Raw genomic sequence first — 27,483 nt, 5'->3', positions numbered from 1 at the left:
ATCTATAGTGATGTATCGTTGAATGGCCTGGGTTGTGTTTTGATGAAAGAAGGCAAAGTGATAGCTTATGCCTCGAGACAGCTAAAGCCACATGAAAAGAATTATCCAACGCACAATCTGGAATTGGCCGCGATAGTGTTCACGTTGAAGATTTGGCGCCATTAATTGTTCGGTGAGAAATGTCATATGTATTCAGATCACAAGAGTTTGAAATATCTAATGACTCAAAGAGATTTGAATTTGCGACAACGCAGATGGTTGGACTTGCTAAAAGACTATGAGTTAGTAATTGACTATCATCCGAGAAAGGCGAATGTGGTTGATGATGCTTTAAATCAGAAATATTTATTTGCTCTACGTGTGATGAATACTCAGTTAGCCCTATCTGATATGGTGCGATTGTAGCTGAGATGAAAATGAGACCGTTGTTTCTACAACAGATTTGTGAAGCCCAGAAAGTTGATAAAGAAATGTTAGCAAAACAAGCTCAATGTGATTCGAACCTTGATTCAGAATTTGGGATTGATGTTGATGATTGTTTGAGATTCAGAGGCCAAAATTATGTCTCGAGAAATTCAGACTTGATTGGGATGATTTTAAATAAAGCTCATAGCAGTCGGTTATCTGTTCATCTAGGAAGTGCGAAAATGTATAACGATCTGAAACAACGTTACTGATGGCCTGGTATGAAGCATGATATCTTTGAATTTGTTTCAAAATTTTTAATCTGTCAGCAAGTCAAAGCTGAGCATCAGGTATCGTCTGGGTTACTGCAACCGATTATGATTCCCGAGTGGAAATGGGACAGAATCACGATGGATTTTGTATCGAGCTTGCCTCTATCACCGAGTAAGAAAGATGCGATCTGGGTAGTTGTCGATATACTGACTAAGTCGGATCATTTTATTTCGGTACGCACGGGTTATTCACTTAATAAGTTAGCTGAGCTATATATCTCTCAGGTTGTGAGGTTGCACGAAGTACCTATATCCATTGTTTCAGGTAGAGATCCGAGATTCACATCGCGTTTTTGGAAGAAATTGCAAGATGCATTAGGTACAAAGCTGCACTTTAGTACTGCTTTTCATCCACAGACAGATGGTCAATTCGAGCGGATTATTCAAATACTCGAGGATATGTAGAGATGTTGCATTCTTGAGTTTGAAGGTACGTGGGAGCGATACCTGCCATTGATTGAATTTGCATATAATAACAGTTACCAATCGAGTATAAAAATGGCACTGTACGAAGCTTTATACGGTCACAAATGTTGAACACCTTTGTACTGGACTGAACTTAGTGAGGATAAGATTCACGAGGTTGATTTGATCAAAGAGACTGAACAGAAAGTGAAAGTGATTCGTGATAGTCTGAAAGCAGCGTCAGATCGTCAGAAATCGTATGCAGATTTGAAATGGAAAGATATTGAGTTTCAGGTTGAGGATAAGGTGTTTTTGAAATTACCTCCATGGAAGAAAATACTTAGATTCGGTTGTAAGGGCAGGTTAAGTCCGAGATTCATCGGGCCGTATGAGATCATCGAGAGAGTAAGTACAGTGGCATATCGGTTATCTCTACAGAATGAGTTAGAGAAAATTCACAACGTTTTTCATGTAACGATGTTTCGACGATACCAATCCGATCCCTTACATGTGATTTCTCCTTCGGAGATTGAAATACAGCCTGATATGACGTATAACGAAGAACCGATCAGAATATTAGCTCGCGAGGTCAAAGAACTGATAAATAAGAAAATTACTTTAGTGAAAGTCTTATGGTATCGACATGGGGTCGAAGAAGCTACTTGGGAAACCGAGGATGCTATGAGAGAGCAATACCTGAACCTATTCACTGGTAAGATTTTTAGGGACGAAAATCCCTAAGGGGGAGAGTTGTAACAGCCCGTTTTTGGGTTAAATCAGAATAGTGGTTTCGGGACCACAAGTTTGAAGTTAAAATGTTAATTTTATTATTATATTAAATTTTACAGCATGATAGAATTATTAGGTGAAAGTTTTGTAAAGAAATTTTACTATTTGAATGCTTAATTCGGTAAAAATGACTAAATCGCGTAAAGCGTAAAAGTTGAGTTCTAATAGCTGAAGGTATTAAATAGCCATAGGGCTTTAAAGTGGAAGTCCTTATATGGTAATTAGCCCATTAGAGTTGATAGTGGATTTTAATAGCTTGGCATTTATGTAATTTTTAAAGTTTTTAAAGGTTAATTAAGTAAATTGGTAATTAATGATTATTATAATAAAACAAATTAAGTTACCATCTTACTTTCATCACTTTCAACCGAAAGTTAGGGATTTGGAAGCTATTTTTGTGCTTAAGCATTCGGCAACCTCATTCTTGCCTATTTGGTATGTATTTTTGTTCAGTTTTTAATTATTTCTATGTTTTTGTGATCGTTGCAACTAGTACTAGCTAGCCTGTGTCTTCGATTTCAAAATTGTTAAAGATTTTGATAGTTTCCATTGATGATCTTATGTTTTCTTTGATGTTTAATGGTGAAAAATGAATATTTGATGTTAGATTTTCATATTTTATAAAGTGATTTTTTTTATGAAAATGCAAATTAGGGATTAAATTGTGGAAAGATAAAAATGTGGGGTTAAAGTGTGAATAAATTTGAAATATGGTCTGCTAGGGGCACTATGGTAATTTTTCCAAGCAATTTTATGAATTTTGTGTATTTGTAAAATAGGGACCAAATTGTAAAAAATGTAAAATTTTAGGGCCAAAGTGCAAATTAGATTAAATATGTGTTTTTGGACTAAATTGAATGATTATATGATTAAATGAGTTAATTTTGATTACATATAGATCAAGAAAAGAGGAATCCGAAATTAGATCGGGGGAAAGGCAAAATTATCGAGTAATCGATCCGATTCGTCAATTTCGAGTACGAGGTAAGTTCGTAATGAGATGATTTCATTATAATGTATGTTAAATGCTTTGATTATGCCTAAACTGTGATTACAAGATTTTCATTAATGTATGAATTGTAAATATGACTTTACGGATATATTCGAAGATAGAATCGACAAGCTAGAAATCTCAGTTGAACCTTAGGAATAGAATTGGATACTTGTGAAACATTATAAGTTGATATACCAATTTGGTTTTGGGCCATGCATATAGGATGAGTTGGCTTCGGGCCATGATATTAGCACTTCGGGTGCGATTTATACCAATTTGGCTTCGGGCCATACATATCGGATAAATTGGTTTCGGGCCATGATAATAGTTCTTTGGATAAGTTACCTTGATTTGGCTACAGGCCGTGGTATAGGTACTTATCATATGAGACATTTGAGTATCCGATTTCTATTCCGAATGGTTCAACGGGTAAATGAATGAGATGATTGAGAAAGAGGTTAGTACGAGACGATACAGGTACGTACAGAACCTATTCGAGTATTTAATAGAGAAAGATAATGAAATGGTATTTGATCATGTTTTAAGACATGAGAAAGGTTTGTTGTAATTGTATATATGGTGATATTATGTACAATTAGTTGAATTGTATGTTTTTGACGTATTGAATTATTCACTTACGAGTTTACTAAGCTATGAAGCTTACTTCGTGTTATTTTCTTATGTTTTATACAGAATCAAGGCTTGCTCGGATCCAAAAGTCATCGAGAACATCATCCCGCTATCGGACATCTAAGTTGGTACTTTTGTATTGTATATATATGGTATATGGCATATATAGGCTAGTGTCATCTTGGTATGTTTTGAGTTATGATATTAGCCATGAGATTTGGCTTATAAAGGTTGGTGTGTATTTGGCCATATGAATTGGTTGTTTAAGTGTTAAGAAAATTCATGTTTGAACTTAAGATGAATTGATGGTTATAGTAAGTTAAATTGATATTCTTTTGAGTTAGTTTGGTACTAAAATTGAAATGAAATGAACGAAGTTTACTAGTTAACTTTTATATAGTATTATGAATGTTGTTGATCAATTTGATAAGTAACTGTTTTAGGCATGATTTAAATATGTTTGAATGTGAAAATGTGTTGGTTTCCATATTGATTGTAATTTGGTTGCGGTTGAAATTGCAGGGAAGGTTAGATATTTATAAAGGGGTTATATTGAGTTCGCACAAAAAAAATTTTCCCCGAGTTTTTGAATTAGTCCCGAATCGCTCCTAACTCGTATTATGGGCCTCGAGGGTTTATCTAAGGGACTTTAAGATTATTTTATATTATATTTGATAATTATTTGTATATTAATTGTAAATTGTCTGATAGGTACAGTAATGCTCCATAACCCTGTTCTGGTGACGGACACGGGTTAGGGGTGTTACATTAATTGACACTTGCTACTAATTATCATCTCCCAACATTTTGCAGAGATCACAATCTTCTTCAAATGTTACTGCTAGAAGGTCCGACCAAACCAACAACAAAAAAGCCCCTCAACAAGTATAACTAAATGAAAATTGGCATTTGAATTGCATTGTGACTTAAAATTAACCAACCCAAGCTATGAAATATGTTGTGCAAATTTGCAGTCAACCCAAGCTCAATCACATAAAGGAAATGAGAAGGTAAATGAAGTTGATGCAAGACAATCAAGAAATCGAAGACAATCTTTTCAAGGGATTGGACTCTACACAAATCTCAACACTGATTATTCACACGGTCTCAAAGAGTTACACGGCCGTGTAACCCTGTATTCGAATTGTACATGATCTGGGGACACGACCATATGTCTCCTTTTACACGGTCTTTTCCTTTGCACACGGTCTGGCCACATAGCAATGTATCTGCACCACACAGTCGTGTGACCCCTATTTTCAGTTTTTATTCTATTTTTATATTCTGATTCGATTTAATCCCAGATTGTTTCTAAATCTTTTTTATGCCTTGTAGGCTCAAATTAAGTCTCATTTATGTTTGAATGACAAGTTTATTGAATGAAATTATTGATGATTGTTTTAAAAGTAAATTTTTTAATTTAAATATTCTATGTTTGTTTTGTTATTTGTTGTAACTTTCTGTAACCCTATTCTGGTGACGGAGACGGGTGAGGAGTGTTATAGCCTTGATCTAGCAGGACAAAAGTTATAGCTTGTGAGGGAGGCATAGTTTTGAAACAGATTATAGCTTCTTGTAAACAGTGAGGTATGAGGTCAAATGATCTAGAAGAAGACACAGCAACAAGCGGTTGGTGTTCCATGGTAATGAAGGAATCAAGGCAGTTTAGCGTGTAGTACCTGTTGGTGTAGCAAGGGTGACAAGACTGGTGGCTAGAGGATCCTTCAGGGCCTTCACTAGCTGCTCTAACGTGGGGAGGAGGATGTTTGCATACAGTAGAAGGGTTCCTACAAGGGTAGAAAGAGAAGGAATCTGGGTAAAGTTTAAGCCAGTGGGAGTTCTTGAGGCTGGTGAAATGGGGGTGATAAGTGGGGTGGAAGAGTTGGCTTGGTTGGTAGGATCGTTGGTATAGTTGATTTAGTCAGCGGGGATGCCACTTTGGTATTGTGAGTCATGTTGTCCACACTCACCGCACCAATTGTGGATACAATGATACAACAAGGAAAGAGTACAGAAAAGGTAGTGGTGATTACTGCAGAGATTGGATCACCCAATCAGGGTAATAAGCTAAAGGTTATAGATAGTGAAGGTGAGGAGAATGCTACAGTTTGGAGCTAAAGGTGTGTTGACAAAGCATAAGTTTGGTATTATTAAAGAGTAGATCCCCTCCTCGTTGTTCCTGGAGGTATTTATAAGTAGGGTCCCATGTAAGATGGTGTTAACGTGTTGGACTTGTCGTCTAGCCATCATTACGGAGTGCGTGAGGAAGATGTCTTTGATGGGATAAAAATGTCTGTTAAAGGACAGATCTTGTCATTCATTTTGACTTGATAGGATAAAGCAGTTAAACCCACGTGATGTTTGGTGACCAATAACTTTATGTTTTCAATGCAACTCAGGGATCCAAATGGCAGGATGATATATGCTTGTCCAGATGGTTATCTCGGGAAAGGACGGTTTGTTGGTTGCAGGCTTATTGTTTAAGCGTCTTTCTGGCTTGCCACATGTCTTGACGCGAATAGGGCTATAACAATATTAATCTTAACTAAATTATATAATATTTATTATTAATTATTTATATTTGACCAAAGACCAATTAATTAGGATAAGGTACATATGTTTAATGTTGAAGAGTGAATGATCCAACAAATAGGAAATGAAAAAGTAATAGAAAAAATTGCTTCTTTTTTGTTATCGTATTGTCGAATACTTTCTTAGAATAGCATATTAGATACAATGGTTAATTTTAAGGTGTTATTTGTTTAAAATATTTTGGAATTATTGATATTTTATAATAACATTTAAAAATAAAATTATCAAACGAAAATTACAATGTGTAAAAAGTTAAAATTGTTAATAATTACAAGATGATGTAACTATAATATCTAAATATAATAAACTTTGTTAAATAAATCTAATTTTATATTTTGGTTTAATTTTTAAAAATAAAAATATTTTTTTCCTTAAAATCAAACTTTAACCTTGAAATATGTAGGTAGGTATTATCAATGCAAAATTTAAAGTTATCGAAAATGTAACTCAATCATTAATATTCTTTAAAACAAAGTAATCAATTTAAAATTCCAACTCATTTGCATTGTTAATATTTGGAAATATAAATGATAAAAGTTTGTAACTTTCTCACCAAAAATATGTATACTCAAATTCTTTAAATCTCTGCATATTATAATATAAATGATTTATCGGCTTTCAGCGTTTACAATATTTGATTTAAATTTCCCACATGCTTTCCGCGTTAGATAATAATATATTTTAATATAATAAATTCACATTTTTATTCTTTTCTGATAGGTCTTCAAAGAGGACTCCAACGCCCACGACCACAAGGTTAAGAGCCTTGCGCTCTACCGACTGAGCTAGACGGCCTACTTGTTGGGGTTTTCCTGCAGATAGTTTATTTTAATAAAATAGTCAGTTTTATTATTAAATGATCGGTTAATTATTTATAAACTAGAAAAGGTAAATAAGGAAGATAAAATGTCCATATATAGATTACAAAGGGCCTGTACATTTTCTGCTTCTCTGTGATGGCCAAAGAAAAAGAAAATACAACAAAAGCATTTACATTGGCATTTTTTTCTTTTGCCTCTTTTCAACACTGATAAACTGTGTAGCTCTTGCTCTTCTTTAGAAAGCTAAATGCTTTACCTATTTTTCTTCTCGATACCGATTTAAGGAACGGCTTCGATTCCGGAGCTGAGGCAGGAGCAGGCATGGGATCTTCATTGATTTCAACTTGTTTGACTTTCTCAGCAGCAGGCAGATGATCTCGCTGCCGTTGTTCCCGGAACAGCATCAGAAGCTTTTGTGACTTCTCCCTCGCTCTTGTTGTCCCATTTACTGAAATCGACACCAATGCAGGTATCACACCTTCTTGTAGGACCATTTGACTGCATTTCTCATCTCCATTACAAAGAACTAGAAGGCACGAAACAGCTTGCTCTTGCTCAATCAATTCACCTGCATCAAGGACTGTTGCCAGACCACTTATGACACCACAGGCTGATACCATCTCGTCTCTTCCTGCTGGACTTGAAGCTAAATTTATCAAAACTGCAATGGATTTCTCCGTCCAGGTATGGTCGCCCAAGACCAGGAGTGACTGGAGGGCACTAACTATGCCAGCTGCAAGAAGACTCAGAATGTTGGACTGCACGGTAGAGAGGTTATAAAGAGTATGAAGGGCATCAAGCTTGGATTGTTGCTCGGTTTCACTGCCCAGTAGCCGGACTAAGAATGGCACAGCCTTGCTTGAGCCAATGACAGACTTGGCTTGCTCGAGGCAAGAGAGATTAAGATAGAGAGCAGCTGCTGGTTCATGGGCATCAGAGTTGGAAATCATATTCTCCAGCAATTTAATCACTCCGGATGCTAACAACGATTCCTTGTTCCTAATTTTTGTTATTGAAAACATATGGAGAAAGAAAACTATATGAGATTCACCTTAGCAATTACATATAAAATGACAATCAATCATAAGGAATAACAGCATTATATATGAAAGACGTTAAGATGCTCTTTCCCCTCCTATTAATTTGACACGTTCGGTGTATCCATTAATGAATGAAAGGGTAGCAGCAGTTGCTTGCAAATATCCATGTCCGGATTTAACTAAGAAGGCATTAAACATGAGTAACAAACCTGTTATTGTTGACAGCAAGGTTAAAGAGAGCCATTGCACCCATTTCCTGAGCCATTGCATTTCCTTCACGCACAGCTGAATCTAGAAACCGCAATAATCCCTCAACAAAGCCATTAGTCCCCATAAAAATCCTTGCCTCCTCATCATCCTTCAGAAAAAGCCTTATTTGTTTCACGACCTTGCACCTTTTCTGCAAGTTCTCTTCTTCATTCAAAACAGAGAGGAAATCCTGATAACTTTCTAGCACATTAAGCTCAGAAATTTCCTCCTGTGGACACGGAGACTCATTTTCATTTTCAGCTTCATTTCCTTCCACTTCCTCAGCGTTAGCACTCTCCTCTAAAGGAACCACCTTAGCCCCCTTTAAGTTGCATGAACCGACACTATCCATTGATCTTGAATTTGCAGTCTCAGACTCGGACAAGGCCAGTCTCCAGTAGTTAAAATCAAGAGACTCTGGGGGACCATTGGGAATAGGAACTCCATTCTGTTCACACCAACTAGCAATGAGACCCTTAACACAGTAATTAGGAGTCAAAGAGAGATGTGGGAGCTTCTGTTGAGTCTTTGGGCAGGTGTCATGCCCATCACTAAACCATTTCTCAATACAGATCCTTTCATATGTCTGTCCAGAAGCTATTATGACTGGATCATGCATAAGCTGCAATGATATTGGACATCGTAATTCTTCAGGTGGAAGGGGAATATGCCCCGATCTCCTAATATTTGGCTTGAAATTAAAAGAACTGAGCTTCGATAGCTGCCGCTCAAATGCCTGACCATTACCACTTGCCCCTCCACCCTCAAGAGAACCCAGAACAGTTGGGGAACAAGGCGTTGAACCCTGCGAATCATTATCATCTGAAACCTCACTTCGAAACAGCTTGGAGTATTTCCTCATGAGATGTAAAAGATAAGCCACAATAGATTCCTTTCTCTTGTCTTCCTCAGCACGAGCTCTTTCTATCACCTTCTTGAGAGCCCTTCTTTCAGTTAGGGCTGCTCTAGAAGAAGTAATACCAAGCCTCATAGCAGCCTGGTGAAAAGACTCAAGCTCATTGTTGTCATTACAGTCATCAAATTTTCTCCCATGCTGAAGTAATTTAATTATTTCATCACCAACTTGCTTTTCAGACGGATCAAGTGAGAAAGCAGTCCCCTCAAGTTCACTTACAATCTCTAAAATCTGAAGTTCAATCAAGTAATCAGAAATACATTAGAAGGATCATACTGCACGTAAATCCAATACAATCATGACATGGCATATTTCCATTAAAAACTAAAATAATCCTCTTAATTTGAACAAGAACTAGGAAATTTTTAAGAAAAGTAATGTGGATAAAAAAAATACCAGCAGCAGAACAATCTTGTTGAAACTGCTTGCTGAAAAAAGGCCCTTATTTGCTTTAACACCCAAAAATTGAAATAATCTTTGCAATCTCAAACCAGCAGAGGGCAGTTATTACCTGACTTCCAATGGACTCCGGAACTATTTCTAAAACGCGTTTAAGACTGTCAATAAGAGCACATTTTGCCTTCTCAAACTTTAAAAGAACCGAATCTCCAGTAATAGCCTACATGAAAAAAAACACCACAATTTAGTAAAGATTCTATACGACAGAGGAAAATTAGTGGGAAACGAATAAAAAGTCATTAAGTGAATGCATCAAACAAGAGTAAAAAACCACCATACCAAGAATCACACATGAAACATATACAATTATGGATGCATATATCCTGTGTGTGTGTGTGTGTGCAGAAAATAAACTCTTACCAAGTAAAGTTTACTACATGTAGAACAGTGCTGAAGAACATTTTTGGACTTCTCCAGAGCTAGATGCAATGAGCATAAAGCCTGAATGCCAGATTTGCTCCTAGGCCGTGCTGATTCCAAGGAAGGGAATATTGACAAGACTTTGCAATAAATTGCTGAAAGTGTCTTGCACATATCCCCATGTAACTGCATAAGAAAAAAATATGTAAGTAGGAAAACTGTGAACCTTAAGCAACAAAATTCAACCATTACAGCTTCTCTAAAACAAAAGGCCTTCGATATTAAGAACAGTTGAAAAGTATATAAACCTAGGAGATAGATTGATGCCAACAAAAAGATCATGCAGAAAGTACATTTACAGAATACAAAAGTAGTTACGGGCATGCCCCCATTTTAGTGAAGTTAACTAGAATTAAAGAAACAGCACAGGTAAAATGAAGGTTCTGATATTTCACATTAAACATATCCAAATGCTTTCGAATTCATACCTTGGCATCACTAGCTGCAAACAGGTTCTCTTCCACCTCAGAAATATCCATAATTTAGCATTCACCGCAAGAAACCACTAAAATGCACAAAGAAAATAGAACATAGTCAGATGGTTACAAACTAACCATAAAAAAATTATTTAAAAAAACAATAAGCAGACAGTTCAAGTTACAAAGATAACTTTAAAATTCTATTCCTTTAAATAACATAAAAAATCAGGAAACTTCTCCCCCCCCCCCCCTTTGAAACAAATATTTATGACCGACCATGCATCATGAATACCAAAAAGAATTTCTTAACCCCTCTTCAGTTGAATTGCAATGAAATCAAGCTTTATGTATTTCAGTTTTCCTAAAAAGAAGTACCTCGAAAATTTAGTCTCAGTTCGATAGTTTCTTTAAGATAAACAATAAATATATTATTCAGAAAATGTTCGGACTTTTCAAACATTTCCCATCTGGTATGCAACACTATAAAAATAATAATAAAAGAACACACGTGAAATTGGAAATGAAAAGACCTCCAAATATAAGAAACACACCACGCAATATGAGCATTCTTGAATAAGCAACTGACCTGGACATCATTGCGATGTCGAAACAAATGGAAAAACAAAATCTGTATGGAAGAAAACACAAAAGGATCTTGCAAATTTTTTATTTTGATTTAGACATTTCATCAAACACCGGAAGATGGAACCAGGAAAGATTATTTTTCCAATAAAAAACACTTATTATTCTTATTAAGGAATAAAAAAATCTGATTTAGACATCACATCAAACAACTGAAATGTTCAAGAATCTCAACAGAATTCAAGAAACAGTTAAATCAAAAGAATCTTTGGAAAATGACCTGAAGAAATCCCAGAGATCATTACCCGGAACAAGAAACAAGAATCACCATCAGCTTTAATCGACATTCCGAAAACAGGCAAAAATCCAGAAACACAAAAACACGGTAACAATTAAAAGATCAAGCAAAATCTATAACGAAACCCGAATTAGAAACAGAAACAAACAGAAAACGCACCAAACAAGGAATTACGAAAACAAAAGAAATGCTTCCTATTTTCTTCAAGAAAAATTCAAACGGGATCGAATCTGAGTTAGGGTTCGAACTTAAATTTTAAAAAGAGAAAAAGAAAAGAACATACCAGGAAAAGACGGAGGTAGCCAAGGAGGCTTCATATAAAAGATGGTTTCAGAGAAAGAAAAAAGAATTTAAGGTCCAAAGAGGGAATTTAGGGTTCCGGTGATGCAATCTCATCGTTGAATTAGGGTTCTGGATTCAAAGATTCGTTGTTCAAAGCAGCGAATTTTTCGGAGTATAGAGAAAAGGTGTTTGATTGTTATTGAAAGCAGGGGATAAATGAAAAAAAGAAGGAATACCTGGAAATGTTTAAAAATAGACAGCTTATTTTAAGCGGGATTAAAAAGCAACTGCCAGGAATTTGTTCAAGGTGGATAAATAATTAAATAAAATAACTAAAATATAATTATTTTTACAACTTTTAATTTATTCTGAGAAATACTATAGCGAACTCTTTAATGTGATACACTCAAAGCTTTAAAGTGCGATTATTCTAAAACAAATACTTCAATCATAGGTAGAATTGATATGAGTCATATGTAAGAAGGAGATCTTGGTAATCTTGATGATGCTGAACTCAGTTAAGGACCAACAGATGATGATAAAGAGCATATGTTAAATATTAAAGAGGGAATAACCTAACAAATATATATTAGAACAATTAGATAAATTTATTCTTACTATTTTTATTAGTAATCGTGTTACCAACTACTTTTTAGACTAATATAATTTTAATTTTAATTTCTGTTATTTTCTTATAAATTATTTTTATAGTAATTAATATTCTTAAAAGTATAAATCATGTAATTAAACTATATTAATTAAAAAATTAGAATTACGAGAGAGTAAATTTTGTATGAAAAAGAAAGACATGAAATAAATTGGAATCAAATGTTGACTAAGAGCTCTTAAATTTTGACTAAATTCCTTTCTCTTTTCTTTTGATATTTGACTTTTTTAATTGGAATCAGATTCAAAAACTATTAATTTAATATTTAGTTTTAAATTAAAATTAAAATTTATTCTTTTTATTGCTTTAGCTCGTGTATTAAAATTGAAATTTTCATTTAACTTTAAATTGGTAATAATGATGATTGGGGTTTGAATTTCATTGTTTGTGTCTCCCTGGTTTGCCGGCCGACAATTGCCGACCTCATGCTTTGTCCTTAAATGCTATCAAATTACTCATTTCTCCTTTTTAATTTTAATCAATCTTTTTTTTTATCTGTCCTTTCTCACTGACTCTTCCTTTTTGCATTTAATCGAAATTTCTTCCATTAATTTTATTTATTTATTTATTTGAAATTCTATTACTCAAGCTTGTACAATTTCAAATTTTGAATTTCAATTAGTAAAAGAAAAGCTAAATTAAGTTCATAATAGAGCTTTGATTTTTTATTTCCATATTAATAAATTATTTTTATAATATAACTATATTTTAGTAAACAACATTTATTTTTAAGTATTTCATAACAATTTTTTTTTTTTTTTATAAGAGGAGGGATATATAATGTTGGGTGTGTGGGGATAAAAATTAGACCTGTCCATGGGTCGGGCGGCCTGTCCGAAATATGGGCTTGGGCAAAATTTTAGGCCCGTTTAAAAAATAGGCCGGGCCTCGGGCAAGATTTTTTTGGCCCGGGCCCGGCCTGGCCCGAAAAATATTAAATATATATATTTTTTATTTTTAAAATATAATAGTTTTTTGTTTTAAGTTTATTTACCTTCATTTCCTTGACTAGTGTTACAAAATAATAATAATAAAAGATCAAGTTTGTTTTACTAATCAAATGTTAGATTTTGTTACAACAATTAATACAATTAATAATTTGATAAATTTACTAATCAAATGTTAGATTTTATTACAACAATTAATACAATTAACAATTAATAATTTGATAATTTTACTAACAATTAATTTTAATAACAATTAGTTTTAATTTTATTAAAAATAATAATTTTAACTTTAATTAAAAATGGGCCGGGCTCGGGCCCCATATTTTTTCTTTGGGCCGGGCCTAGGCAAAATCTCAGGCCCATATTTCGGGCCGGCCAGGGCCCGGGCCTAGTAAACGGGCTGAAAATTTTTTGTGGACCCGGCCCGGCCCATGGACAGGTCTAATAAAAATAAATCTATGATTAATTAATGAAGGCTTTAACGCATATATCAATGTCACTTTTTTTAAGATTCTATTCACCCCACTTATATTATGGTGTGCAAAAGAGTTACCAACAAATGAACTTCGAGAAACTGCCTACGTTTTGCATTGACAGAAACAATCAACTGAGCACTAAGAGGAGCATAGCAAGGGTATAAATTTCTATAAAGAATTTTTACAGTAATTCTTTATAGAACAATCTAGGAATATAAAAGATGATGAGAGATCGAAAGAAACTTTTTTATATTTTTTTTTTGAGTTGTCATACAAATGAAACTTCACTCCTATTTATAGGAGGCCTCATGTGTCTTCATAGGGGCATAACTATCCAAATGGATCGTCATATCCTTAGCAATAAACATAATTATTCAATAAATATCTACTTGAATAATTATGACTATTTGTTAATAACCAAGTGACATAATTTTTTTGTTACTGATAACTTTTCATTTGTAACTATTGGAATACTATATATATTTTGAAAATATTTCAATATTTAAAATCGAACCCAAAATATAATGTCAACCCATAATTCATTTAAATGAATTCTTTTGACCATTACATTACAAACTCAATTGACATTTTATTTTTACTTCAAATCTCTCTTCTTAACAACCTTTACTTGCAAATACTTTAACTTAAAAGTCAAACATAAAAACTCGATTTTAACATGTTAAATAGTTCGAGTTTCTTGAACTCGAATTCGATTCAACAATAATTAATTTAAAATTTAAAATTTAAAACATGATAAATTTGAAAAATTTAATGTTTTTATGAGATTCAATCAGGTACATATAAAGAAAATTTTGCTTAAATAGGTTTATACAATTTTAAAACTTAAAAATATGGTTAAATTATAGCTTAGTCGTATTATACTTAGTTTAGAGATTTTGTTTTAGAGATTTTATTTTCATAATTTAATTTACCATAATTTATTCCTACTGTTATTAATCTTATTTCTTAGTGTAAATCATTAGGGTTTTTTACCCAAATAGTATTATATATATATTTAAATGGCATGTTCCAAGAATTATATATTAAAATGGTACATTCAAATGGGTGGAGGGTGGTGCATAGGCGACACTACCCTGATTCTGACACAATTTCGTTAAAAAAAAAGTATAGGGGTGTGGTGCCTATCTGATAGGCAGCACCAGTGACCCCTATCTGATAGGCAGCACTGGAGGTGTCTATCTGATATTGTCCCCCCACACTCCCCCATCCGGCTCATTTTAAATATTTATTAAAATACTTAAATTTTATATATTGCTTTTAATTACAAAAAAAATACCAAATAGTTTGTCAACATCATATTTTTTGTTATACTACATTAACAAAATAAATATATATTATAAATTCAACTCAAACTCCAACTCAATGGTCCCATTCACAAATTTCATCTCAATAGTTTAATCTTTTACCTACATAAAAATAAAATAAAAATTATATTAAAATAATAAAAATAACATGCCAATAAAAATATAACAAAAACATAACATAAACGATACATAATAAATACGAATATTTTATTATTATTTTAAAATGATAATAAGTAAAATATTTTGGTTTAAAATATAATATATATAATAACATGTCAACTTAATTATTGCCAAAAATATAATTTTTTTGCATAGAACTTCAAAAAAATTCATTTTAATATTTATAAGAAACATAAAATAAAATTTAAAAACATAAAATCTTATTCTCAATTATAAAATCTTAAAAATTAGAACATATAAACTCATTCCTAATTTATCTCATAAATTCTAAATTTCATATCAATGGTCTCATCTTTTACCTACATAAAAATAAAAAAATATTAAAATAATCAAAATAACATGCCAAATAAATTTCATAAAAAATAAATCTAATCAACCTAAAACACACATAACAAATAAGTTACACAAAAAAAATAAAACATTCTTTGTACATAACATAAATAGGCTTTTTTACTTCAATAAACATTAAAAATAAATTATGAATGAATGAAAATATAAAATAAATACAAACATACTTTAATAGCTCTTTTTAACCAAATAATCCCTTACAAAAATAAGCCGGATGGGGGAATATGGGGGAAATACTAGGTGTGCCGCCTATCAGATAGGCACCACACTCCTATACCTTTTTTTTAACGAAATTGTGTCAGAATCAGGGTGGTGCCGCTTATGCACCACCCTCCACCCAGTTGAATGTGCCATTTTGATACATAATTCTTACAACATGCCATTTAGGTTTTTTTTTAAATATTATTTAGGTAAAAAACCCAAATCATTAATTAAAAAATTATTAGACAAACTACATCATTTGTCCTTAACCTTTAATTAAAATTACATTTCAATCACCAAATTTTCAAAAGTTACATAATCATCACTAAAGTTATTGAAATGTTACATTTTATCACTCATCCTTTAATTTCCGTTAAGAGGGTGATGTGGCACATTAATTTAAAGGGTTAATAACCAATTTAGCCCCTAAACTATAACTAAAATATCAATATGATACTTTTAAAATTTTTTTAATAATAATTCTAAAAAAGTTAAAGGGTAAACTACTCAAATAGTCACCCAAGTTTTAATGCGTTCCTATTTTGGTCACCATATTTTTTTTTTGTTAATTTAGTCACCCCTTTAGGTTAATTGCCATTTTCAGTCACTCCACCATTAAAATATCTTTGTCACTAAATGAAATGTTGACATGGCAGTCTTTTTATTGGTATAATAACAAATTTAGCCTTTAATACTTTACACATTCTATTAGTTTGTTTCTAATTCTAAAATTCAACAAATTTAACCCTCAATATTTACACCTTTTATCAATTTATTCCAAATGCAAAAATTTATAATTTTAAAACTTCAAAATATATAAAATTATTATAAAAAGATAAAATATGTTATAAAATTTTATAAAAATATAAATTATTAAATATATATATAGTTACATAAAGGCTTAAATATGAATTTGGTTGAGGGATTCAAATAAATATTTCTTGAATTTTAACAATTTTTTTTTAGACATTCAATAAAATTTAACCATCAATTTCTCTTGAATTTTTTGAATCAATATTTCTGATTTTTTTTAAACCCCGCCAAGTTAAAAGAGTCATTTTAATTAATTTTTTTGAATCAATCACTACCAAATTCAACTAGCACCATGATCAAACAGTTGGTCGAGGGATTCAAACCAAAAAGCCTTTACTTATAGAAACATCTCTGGCTCCATTTCAGTGGCAAAGTGTAGGGTTTTGAAGGATTCAAATGCTTAAGGCTAAGCAATGCTTCATTGATCGGTTTTTTTCTCATTCAAAGAAAACGTGAAACTGAGTTTGGGTATGTCTATAAAAGAAAAAAAGAAATCGACTTTAGGTATGAGTTTAATGGTGAGTGCTCGATGACGAAGTGATGATGTTTGGTAAAGTTTAGTATGGTATTTGAAATTGTGAGGTTTTGGCGGGGGCATGGGAACAAAAAGGAAGCTTGAAGATGAATGGAAATGAGATGAAGGGATAAATGTTGTTTTACAAAGTTTCTCTCTTTTATTTAGTCGACCAAAAAATCTAGTAACAGGGAAAAAATTTGCTTTTTTTTTTTGTAATTTTTTAATTGCAATGTTGTGCAGTTGCATATATCAAAAGTAAGAACATTTTGTGGGTTTTTCATTATTTTGAATTAAAACTAAGAAAAACTTACTTATTCTGATTTTGGGCTTTGATTGATTACTTTTTAATATTTTATATTTTTAATACTTTATTTATAATTTTTAAACATTGAACTAAATTGACAAAACGTGTAAACATTAAAGGTAAAATTTGTTGAATTTTTAGAATTAGGACCAAATAGAAATCAACCCTTTATGTAATTTTATATATATTTATATATTTTATAATAAATCATATATTTTCCTAATTCTTACAATTATAATTTTTTGAATTTGGACTAAAATGACAAAATGTGTAAATATTGAGGGTTAAATTTGTTGAAATTTTCTAGAATTAAGACCAACTTGACAGACTGTGAAAGTGCTAAAGGCTAAATTTGTCATTATATCAATCAAAAGACTACCATGTCAACATTTTATTCAATGACCAAGACATTTTAACGTTGGAGTGACTAAAAATGACAATTAATCTAATGGAAGTAACTCAAATAACCAAAAGAAAAAATCGATGGCAAAAATAGGAACGCGTTAAAACTTGGGTGACTATCTGAATAGTTTACCCTTTAAATTTTTTAAAATTATTATTAAGAAAAATTTTAAAAGTATCACATTGATATTTTTAGTTATAGTTGAGGGGCTAAATTGGTTATCAACCCTTTAAATTAACGTGTCATGTCATCCTTTTAATGGAAGTTAACGAATGAGTGACAAAAATATAACATTTCGATCATTATAATGATAATTATGTAATTATTAAAAATTGAATGGCTGAAATGTAATTTTAATAAAAATCAAGAACAATTGATATAGTTTATTCAAAATTATTACTTGATTGATTTATTTATTTTTTATAAAATTTGTAACTATATTAATTATTTAGATTAAAAGAGTAAAAATAATAGGAGGTCGGCCTAATCGTGCCAAATCAAAGCACATGAATCGACTTTCAAGGAGGAACACACATGAATTAAATACTTAAAACCATAATTTAACCTGAAAAATATATAATATATAAATTTAATATTTTCTAAAAAATAAAACAATTTGAGATAGCAGTGGTTGGCGGGAATTTCCGCCATGGCGTCCACGTGGGTATTTTGGAACCATCAAATGTAACTGACCCACCGATGTTTTTTACGGACCAGTCAAGTCCCGACATTCACGGAACTCCCTGATGTCTATTTTTTTCACCGCTTGCAGCCCAATCAATGACGTCCAATCAGACGCGCAATCCACGCCACGTGCTGTTCAAAATGACCATGGTCACCAGCTTTAACTGCAAGGAGCGTGTTCTTCACGCTCCATCATAGACTGTTCTTTTCTGTATTCAATCAAACTGTCGGTCATTTACTGTTGCCCCTACTCATCATGTGTATTGTTAGTTAAATTTTAATTTTTTTTGTAAAATTGTATTAATTATTAATTATATTTTTATATGTTTTTCTTTTGTTAAAATTTTAACCATAAAGCATTAAATATTTAATTTTATTTTATATAAATGGCATAGCATATAAAAATAAAAACAATTTATTCCTAAAATAAAATAATAAAATAATTTAATAATTATTTGACTTAAATTTTAAATTTTAAAAACAAACAAATTAAATTCTTATAAATTAAAGTACAGTAACTAAATTCTAAATTTATAAAACTACATCTATTTATGACATATTTTAACTTTAATTAAAATATATTAACACCATTACTAATACAATAATATGTCAACACTAAAAAATAATAGTAAAAAAATTAACATTCATACACAATATTCATTATTCAAGATATAATGATAAATTTAGCTCTCAATGTTTATATTTTTTAATCAATTTGGTCCTTATTCTTTTTTGAGTTATATTTAACCATTAACGTTTTGCATTTCAACAAAAGTTTCGGGGAAATGTTTTACATAATACTGCTTCACTGAAATGGAAGAAGTGAAAATAACCTTAGAATATGGTAAAGTTCTTGGGTTGCCTTCACTCTTGGGATGTTTCAAAAAGTTTGTCTTGATAGATTAGACATAGAGATAAGAGACTTTCCTCTTAACATTTTCGTGTAACATTAAGTCTTTCTCTCTTCTGTTAGAAACATAGTGAATTTTTATTATATTTTTATATGTTTTTCTTTTGTAAAATTGTATTAATTATTAATTATATTTTTATATGTTTTTCTTTTGTTAAAATTTTAACCATAAAGCATTAAATATTTAATTTTATTTTATATAAATGGCATAGCATATAAAAATAAAAACAATTTATTCCTAAAATAAAATAATAAAATAATTTAATAATTATTTGACTTAAATTTTAAATTTTAAAAACAAACAAACTAAATTCTTATAAATTAAAGTACAGTAACTAAATTCTAAATTTATAAAAACTACATCTATTTATGACATATTTTAACTTTAATTAAAATATATTAACACCATTACTAATACAATAATATGTCAACACTAAAATAATAGTAAAAAATTAACATTCATACACAATATTCATTATTCAAGATATAATGATAAATTTAGCTCTCAATGTTTATATTTTTAATCAATTTGGTCCTTATTCTTTTTGAGTTATATTTAACCATTAACGTTTTGCATTTCAACAAAAGTTTGGAAATGTTTTACATATCTTGCTTCTTGAAATGGAAGAAGTGAAAATAACCTTAGAATATGGTAAAGTTCTTGGGTTGCCTTCACTCTTGGGATGTTTCAAAAGTTTGTCTTGATAGATTAGACATAGAGATAAGAGACTTTCCTCTTAACATTTTAGTGTAACATTAAGTCTTTCTCTCTTCATTAGAAACATAGTGAATTTTATTATATTTTTATATGTTTTTCTTTTGTAAAATTGTATTAATTATTAATTATATTTTATATGTTTTTCTTTTGTTAAAATTTTAACCATAAAGCATTAAATATTTAATTTTATTTTATATAAATGGCATAGCATATAAAAATAAAACAATTTATTCCTAAAATAAAATAATAAAATAATTTAATAATTATTTGACTTAAATTTTAAATTTTAAAAACAAACAAACTAAATTCTTATAAATTAAAGTACAGTAACTAAATTCTAAATTTATAAAAACTACATCTATTTATGACATATTTTAACTTTAATTAAAATATATTAACACCATTACTAATACAATAATATGTCAACACTAAAATAATAGTAAAAAATTAACATTCATACACAATATTCATTATTCAAGATATAATGATAAATTTAGCTCTCAATGTTTATATTTTTAATCAATTTGGTCCTTATTCTTTTTGAGTTATATTTAACCATTAACGTTTTGCATTTCAACAAAAGTTTCGGGGAAATGTTTTACATAATACTGCTTCACTGAAATGGAAGAAGTGAAAATAACCTTAGAATATGGTAAAGTTCTTGGGTTGCCTTCACTCTTGGGATGTTTCAAAAAGTTTGTCTTGATAGATTAGACATAGAGATAAGAGACTTTCCTCTTAACATTTTCGTGTAACATTAAGTCTTTCTCTCTTCTGTTAGAAACATAGTGAATTTTTATTCACCATTCACCATCACTTACAAAATCCTTTCATAATAAGAAGAACCATTAATGTCTTTGTAATTGAAAGAATATCAATCATTACTTCTATTAATTGTTAGCTTTGTAACTCTCATTCTTGAGACACTATAAATAATAATTTTTCACCACTGATGAAAAGACTTGGCACTTTGACATTTTAACTCTCTAAAATTGTTTTCTAATCAATCACATTCCCCTTTCTCCACCTGACCAACCACCATTTGTCATTATACTCAGTGTTATCAGACTTACTCCAGTCTTCACTTTATATTTTTTGATACGTCCCGCTCATTTATTTGTAACACTTTTTTTTCCCTAAAAATCCTTTTTACAATATTTTTATTGAAGAACTATATTGATTAACATTAAAATATAATGACAAAAATAATAAATTAATTACAAAAAAAAAGTGAGATTTCCGATGAAACCAAGAAACTTTAATAGTTTTATAACAAATTAACTGGGCAAAAAGCATAATGTACTCAATACAATGAAGTCGTAGCTATTTTAAGTAAAAGGTGTAAAAGAAGAAAGTTTGTTGTTGATAGGTTAGTAACTAAAAATCTATATATAATTTTTTTATAAGAAAAAAATATAGTAAAAAGAAGGGTAAATTACATAAACAGTAACTCAATTCTGAGGTAGTTAACAAAACAGTTACTCTGATTTCAATTCAGTCACTCAATTTTTTAAAAATAACAAAATAGCTACTAATGCTATTGAAAAATGACAAATCAGTCATCCATTAACTTTTTCTGTCACTAGATTAACGACACCGCTGACGTGGCCAGTTAACTTGCCACGTTGGACGAGGCAAAGTTGAGTGATTATTTCTTTTTCATCCTTCTTTTTTTTAATAAATGGCCCAATAATTTTATTTTTTGCGTAAATAACCCGATATGTTTATGCTTTTTTCTTCTCCACCCTCAAAACCTTTGGCATAATCCTAATCCTAACACTAACTAAACGAATCGTTCACAAGGGAACCGTAAGAAGCGTTCTCCCAACACCCCACCGTCGGTCGCCCCAAAGCTCCGACCAAGAATCTTGTCATGGGTTAAGTCAAGATCCTCAAACGCGGCGAAGATTTTAAACAATCTAAGCCAGATAAGTATGTGTAAAGGAAAACGTTGATGTAGATCTGGCTTCCACCGACTGTTTGAGTTCAGATCCCAAGTCCGTGCCAACCAGATTCGACTCACAGAGTCAGAAAACAACGGAAGTAAGGTTGTTCCGGTCTCATTTTACGCTAGGTTTGTCTTTATAACATCACTCCCTCCAAGTCATGTTCTGTTGCCGGCGTTTTTCACAAAGAAGATTGGGGTTGCTTTGAAAGATGATGTCGCTACGAGTGCCTTGAGGAGGATATTAAGGTTAGATTTGTAGCCACAACCAAAAAACAAATAATAATGGTGTGGGTGGTGATTGACTAAGTTTGTTGTTAGATAGGTAATCTCTTGTTTGGGTTCTCTAATCTTTGATCGTCCCTTATTTTTTCAAGGGGATAGATTGAAATAGCTAATCAAAAGTAGGATGCCATGTCACTTTTCCATTACGTTTGTAACGAAAAATGGTTAAAAGAACTGTTTTGTTATTTTTTGAAAGTTGAGTGACTGAATTGAAACCAGAGTGGCTGTTTTGTCAACTATCCCAAAGTTGAGTAACTGTTGGTGTAATTTATTCTAAAAAGAAAATATATTTATGTTATTAGATTTAATTATCACTTTAGTGGTTGATTGAGTATGAGCTCGATTGGCATGATCATTGTTGTCAATACATGAGGACATGGGTTTGAGTGCATTGAAACACATTATCTTTTTATTTATAGGTTGGGGAGGGGCTATGGATAGTTTTAGACATTGTATCAAAAAGAACATATATAAAATATATAAAATTTTAGGATAATTAACTTACTCAAAATTTTATATAAAATTAAATGAAGTGTTATTTAATATAAATTGTAAAAATTATTAAATTTTAATAAAAATATTAAAAACTAAAATATATATAAAAATAGTAAAAATTTATAGAAAAATTGTAAAATTTTATAAAAATCATAAAAAATTATAAAATATGTAGAAATATAGAAAAAATTACAAAATTTTATAAAGTCGTAAGAAAATTATAAAAAATATAAAGAAATATAAAATTGTAAAAGTTATAAAATTATCGTACCAAAAGAAGCATTTTATAATTTTTCTATAACTTTTATTGATTTTTTTATTTTTCGCCACATGTCACGCTGTGTTATGACACATGACGAACGTGACGGCTTTAACTGAAAAAATTGAGATCGTTAACTTTAACAGTCAACAATTAAAGAGCATTTTTTTATGATTTTTGTAAAATTTTACAATTTTTTTATATTTTTAACGATTTTTATAAATTTTTTTCTAATTTTAAATAAAATTTATATTTTTATTAAAATTTAATAATTTAATAAATTTTATTGAATTTTATTTTTTATAATTTTTTTGCCACATGTCACGCCGTGATTGTGACATGGGATGGCTTTAACTGAAAAAAGTTAGAGGTAGTTAACTTTAAGGATCAACAACGGTCAAAGGACATTCTTGATGCATTTTAACAGTTCAAGTACCCAATTGAGTAAAAAAATAGGGGCTTAATTGCTTTTTTGGAAAACAATTTGAGGGCCTTTTTGATGCATTTTAAAAGTTCAAGTACCCAATTGGATAAAAACATAAGAGCTTTTTTTTTTTTTTGAAAGTTTTAAGAACTACCTACAAAGAAAAGAAAGCTGAGCTTTCCAGCCAAACCTTTTCTAATTTTACTTCTGGACTAATTGACTCAAACTCTTGGGTTAATTTCTTTTTTAGTCCTTTGACATTTTATCATTTTTAGAGCTATTGAGTTTATTTATTTATTTATTCTGTTGGATGTGTCAATGTCATCATAGTTTCTGTTAATTATTTCGTTGACTTACTATAATATTCTTTTTGCGGTAAAATACTAATGTTATTGTAATACCCAATTATTGCTCGGGCCCAACTATACTCACTAAAACTGACCTAAAGGCCAAATTACAACCTAACCCAATTACAAGGCCCAATTGGCCTAAGATAACAGAAGCCCTAAGCAGCAGGTAGCCTCAGCGCCGCACGTTCCCACGTTGCAGCAACCGTCCATCACCCACGTCGTTTCACCCACGATCAGCAACTCCGCATAACGCCGATTCCACCTGCAATAAATCAAAAAACAGAGGGATTGATCAAAGGGGGCAGTAGAGGAAAAAAGAAAAAAAGAAAAATGGTTTTTGTAAATTTTGGGTACGTCTAAAGCGATTTTTGAATCTGTAAAAGGGGTTAGCAAATTTTGTACTGGAAAAAAAGGAAAAAGAAAATACAAGGAAAAAGGCAAGGATTTTGAAGGTGACAGATTTTTATTTTTCTTTGTTCATTTTACTGTTTTTACTTTATTTTGTTTTTCTTTTGTTATCCTAAAACAAAAATAAATAAATAGAAGAAGGAAAGGAGGACTTACCGTTGGGGTGTCGTCGGAGTGCCCTCATATCGCCGTTGCTGGTCGGAAATAAGGCTTGAATGGCTGAGAAGATAGGAAGCTACAACGCAACTTCAAATGTCAGAGAAAGGGAATGACTTTAGGGTTTTAAAAATGGGATTTTATAAGGGTTCAAAAAGGGCTATTTTCGCAATTAGTCCTCATGATTTTAGGGTGTTTTTCAATTTATCTCTTTTAAATTTTACTGCACATTTTATTTTTGTTTCAAATTGGTCCAATAGTGTGCAGCGCTTTAGGGCGGGTTGGAAAATTGCTCTTTCTGTCCTTTATCTATTGCACCTGTTTAAATTTACTCCCTTTCTTGTTTATATTTTCAAATTTAGCTCTCAACTTCTGTTTGGCATTTTAATTTAGTCCTTAATTTGTTTTTTTTAGTTTATTTTTATTATATTGTTTATATTGTTTATTATTATAATTATTATTATATTATTATTATTGTATTTATATGTGTGCGCCTATATATATATATATATTAATATACATATATACTATAAATGTTTTAAATATATAGGTAGTACGTATATATATTTTATTACCATATATTTTATTTTTATAGTTCGTACATATTTTATATACATTCATTTTTTATATAATAATATTTATGTTTTCATGTTTTATAATTCATATGTATATACATTTTATAATATGTACATATATTTTGCATTCTTTTCAAGGCTTTTATAAACATTTTCCATGTTTTATATTTACTAATACATTATATTTTTACATTTTTAAAAAAAACATGTATTAATATATTTTATGTGTATTTTATTTTATTATTATTTTTATGACTTACGCATTTTTTTCCCTTTCCCTCATATTCCTATCGTATTTGCTAAAATTGTTTATATATTATACTTATAAATATGCATAATTTAAATTAAAATATTTGTTTCATATTGCATTAACATTTTTAACATATTTTTAAAATACATTTTGATTTTGTCAAAATATTAAAATTAATTTTTATGATTCAAGGGTTTTCAAAATAAAAACGATATTCAAAGTTAGGGATTTTCGAGGAAAATTGAGCCCTAACGCATTGGGTTCCGATTTTCTTTGTTAATTCCAAATAACCGAGAATATTCGTTATTTAAAATATATAAGTAAAAATCATTTTTGGGAACTTAATTTGTTATGTCCTAACGTATTGGGCATGATATAATTGCTTCCTCGAAATGAAGATTTATTTATAAAGCAAAAGTGATATTCAAAATTCGGGGATTTTGAGAAATTGTACCCTAACGTATTGGGTCTCAATTTCTTCGCATGACTTGAACAATTGATTATCATTTTCAAGTTTCATCATTTGAATTTTAAAAATCTTTTTAACCCTCGACATTAAGACATCAAATAATCAATTTGGTACCGATTTTTGGGCGTTACGAGGGTGCTAACCCTTCCTCGTGCGTAACTGACTCCCGAACCCTTTTTCTCGAATTTCGTAGACCAAAATTGTTTTTAAGGTGAGCCGATCACACCTCAATAAAGGATCGGTGGCGACTCCAGTTTTATTTTTAAAGTCGACAACCCAAATTTTTTTGTTTTTCAAAAAAATGGTTTCGACAGCTTGGCGACTCCGCTGAGGACCTTCGAGAGTCGAGCCATAAATTGATTATTTGGTGTCTTTTTGTCGAAAATTAAAGTTTTTTTTAAAATCATAATTTCCTTTTGCATTCATTGATTTTCATTGTTTGCTTGTTTGGCTTAAGTCTGTTATCTTATTTGCATTTTGCATATCATAACGTCGGTCATTTTTACCCCTTTAAGTGGGAGTGAGAAGCTAGTCCTTCGTGAGGTTTTCACCTCCGTGCAGGATAGTGGATCACTTTCAGGATACATCCATACCTATGTCTTCGTGAGATTTTCATCTCCGTGTAGCCATAGGGAAATGTATCCCCCTGAATTGAACTCGGTCTATATGAGCCTATAATGGGTGAGGATCGAGGAATCTGCTGGTTCGGGTACCCTTTCCTTAGAAACCAAACTACATATAGTAAACCTTAGGAACTTGCCTTAGGTAGAACTATGCCAAACCCCTAGAGGTCACCGAGTAGGTACTTTATTTATTTTCTTGTTTGCTTTTACTTTGTACTGACTTGGTTTTTTATGTTGTTTTTATTCTGATTGCATTGCATTTGCATATTAGAAAAGAGATGTTGATTCACGTTCAGTTACTAAATAGAGAGCTTGTCATAAGAAAATGGATTTCTTGATAAAATGGAAAATAATATGGCTGCTTGAATATATTCCGAGAAACATAGAAAGGGTGATGGAAGAATTCGTGACTTTACTTCGTGGCCTGAGGATTTAAGCTGATTATACGAGAGCCGCTAACATTCTAACCTCCTTAAAGAAGCCAATGAGCATTACGAAGATGGGCAGATAATGGATCTCAACCAGGATCAAGCAAAAAGGGAGATAGAAGAGACACCCCTTTTGGAAATTCGTGAGGTTTATCTTAACATCCGGATGAAGAATGAGAAGATGTCTTTACCTGGAATATGAGGGCAAAGCCGTATATATATCCACTTTATGTAAAGAAATTTATCTTTTAGTAAAGTTTTTTTAAATGGAATTGAATTAGAATCAACGTCTCTTTATGCATTCATTTCATGCATTCGCATTACATAACATCGTGCACATTTAAGTTCACTAAAAGGGCCTAATTAATCAAAATCATTCCTCAATCAACCTGGAATCCAACCAGCCAACCCAGCCCCGTTACGGTACAAGAGCGAAATCAAAAAATATGGATCAAAGATTAGAAAAGCTCGAGCAGTTCCAAAAAGAAATGCATGAGCAACTTCAACAGCAGATGCAGGAGCAGCTCGAGAAGATTCAAGAGAAAATGATGGATAAAATGATGGAATCTCAAGGAAGTATGATGACAAAGTTAATGCAGTTGTTGACAGAAAGAAAAGATAAAGGAAAGAGCCTCATGGCCAATGTTGAGGAGGAAGGTGATGACGGACCCCTGTATCCTCCAGGCTTTA

The 27,483-nt window shown here is 31.2% G+C and overlaps 1 protein-coding gene and 1 long non-coding RNA gene across 4 annotated transcripts; both read right to left on the bottom strand.

The window, feature by feature from the left end:
• Window positions 1–6,720: 6,720 nt before the first annotated feature.
• LOC105765881 (U-box domain-containing protein 6) lies at window positions 6,721–11,879 on the bottom strand. Of its 3 annotated transcripts, XM_012585150.2 has the most exons (8): window positions 11,635–11,879; window positions 11,334–11,387; window positions 10,481–10,557; window positions 9,993–10,178; window positions 9,685–9,792; window positions 8,218–9,404; window positions 7,225–7,967; window positions 6,721–6,959 (listed from the first exon to the last, which is right to left on the bottom strand). In XM_012585150.2, the coding sequence occupies exons 3-8, from the start codon at window positions 10,529–10,531 to the stop codon at window positions 6,829–6,831; spliced, it is 2,406 nt and encodes an 801-aa protein (XP_012440604.2). In that variant the 5' UTR covers window positions 10,532–10,557; window positions 11,334–11,387; window positions 11,635–11,879; the 3' UTR covers window positions 6,721–6,828. The 3 variants fall into 3 exon arrangements, with proteins under 3 accessions (XP_012440604.2, XP_052487564.1, XP_012440603.1); XM_052631604.1 differs by lacking the exon at window positions 11,334–11,387; XM_012585149.2 differs by lacking the exons at window positions 6,721–6,959; window positions 11,334–11,387 and having other exon boundaries at window positions 7,041–7,967.
• Window positions 11,880–23,864: 11,985 nt separating this feature from the next.
• On the bottom strand, window positions 23,865–24,924 carry LOC105765884 (uncharacterized). The gene is made up of 2 exons (XR_001124918.2): window positions 24,449–24,924; window positions 23,865–24,146 (listed from the first exon to the last, which is right to left on the bottom strand). It is a non-coding gene; the product is annotated as an uncharacterized LOC105765884 (long non-coding RNA).
• Window positions 24,925–27,483: the final 2,559 nt, after the last annotated feature.

The sequence above is a fragment of the Gossypium raimondii genome, chromosome 5 (assembly GCF_025698545.1).
Source record: "Gossypium raimondii isolate GPD5lz chromosome 5, ASM2569854v1, whole genome shotgun sequence".
Lineage (NCBI taxonomy): Eukaryota > Viridiplantae > Streptophyta > Magnoliopsida > Malvales > Malvaceae > Gossypium > Gossypium raimondii.
The sequence above is the reverse complement of the archived record's forward strand: the minus strand, read 5'-3'. Positions and strand labels throughout refer to the sequence as shown.

Excerpts from the sequence above, each read along its gene's own strand:
- LOC105765881 (XM_012585150.2), bottom strand. The coding sequence starts at position 10,531 with ATGGATATTTCTGAGGTGGAAGAGAACCTGTTTGCAGCTAGTGATGCC. Across the intron at positions 9,793-9,992 it reads CATGTAGTAAACTTTACTTG|GCTATTACTGGAGATTCGGT; the intron begins GTAAGAGTTTAT and ends TTTTTCATGTAG. Across the intron at positions 6,960-7,224 it reads GGTATCGAGAAGAAAAATAG|GAAAACCCCAACAAGTAGGC; the intron begins GTAAAGCATTTA and ends AACTATCTGCAG.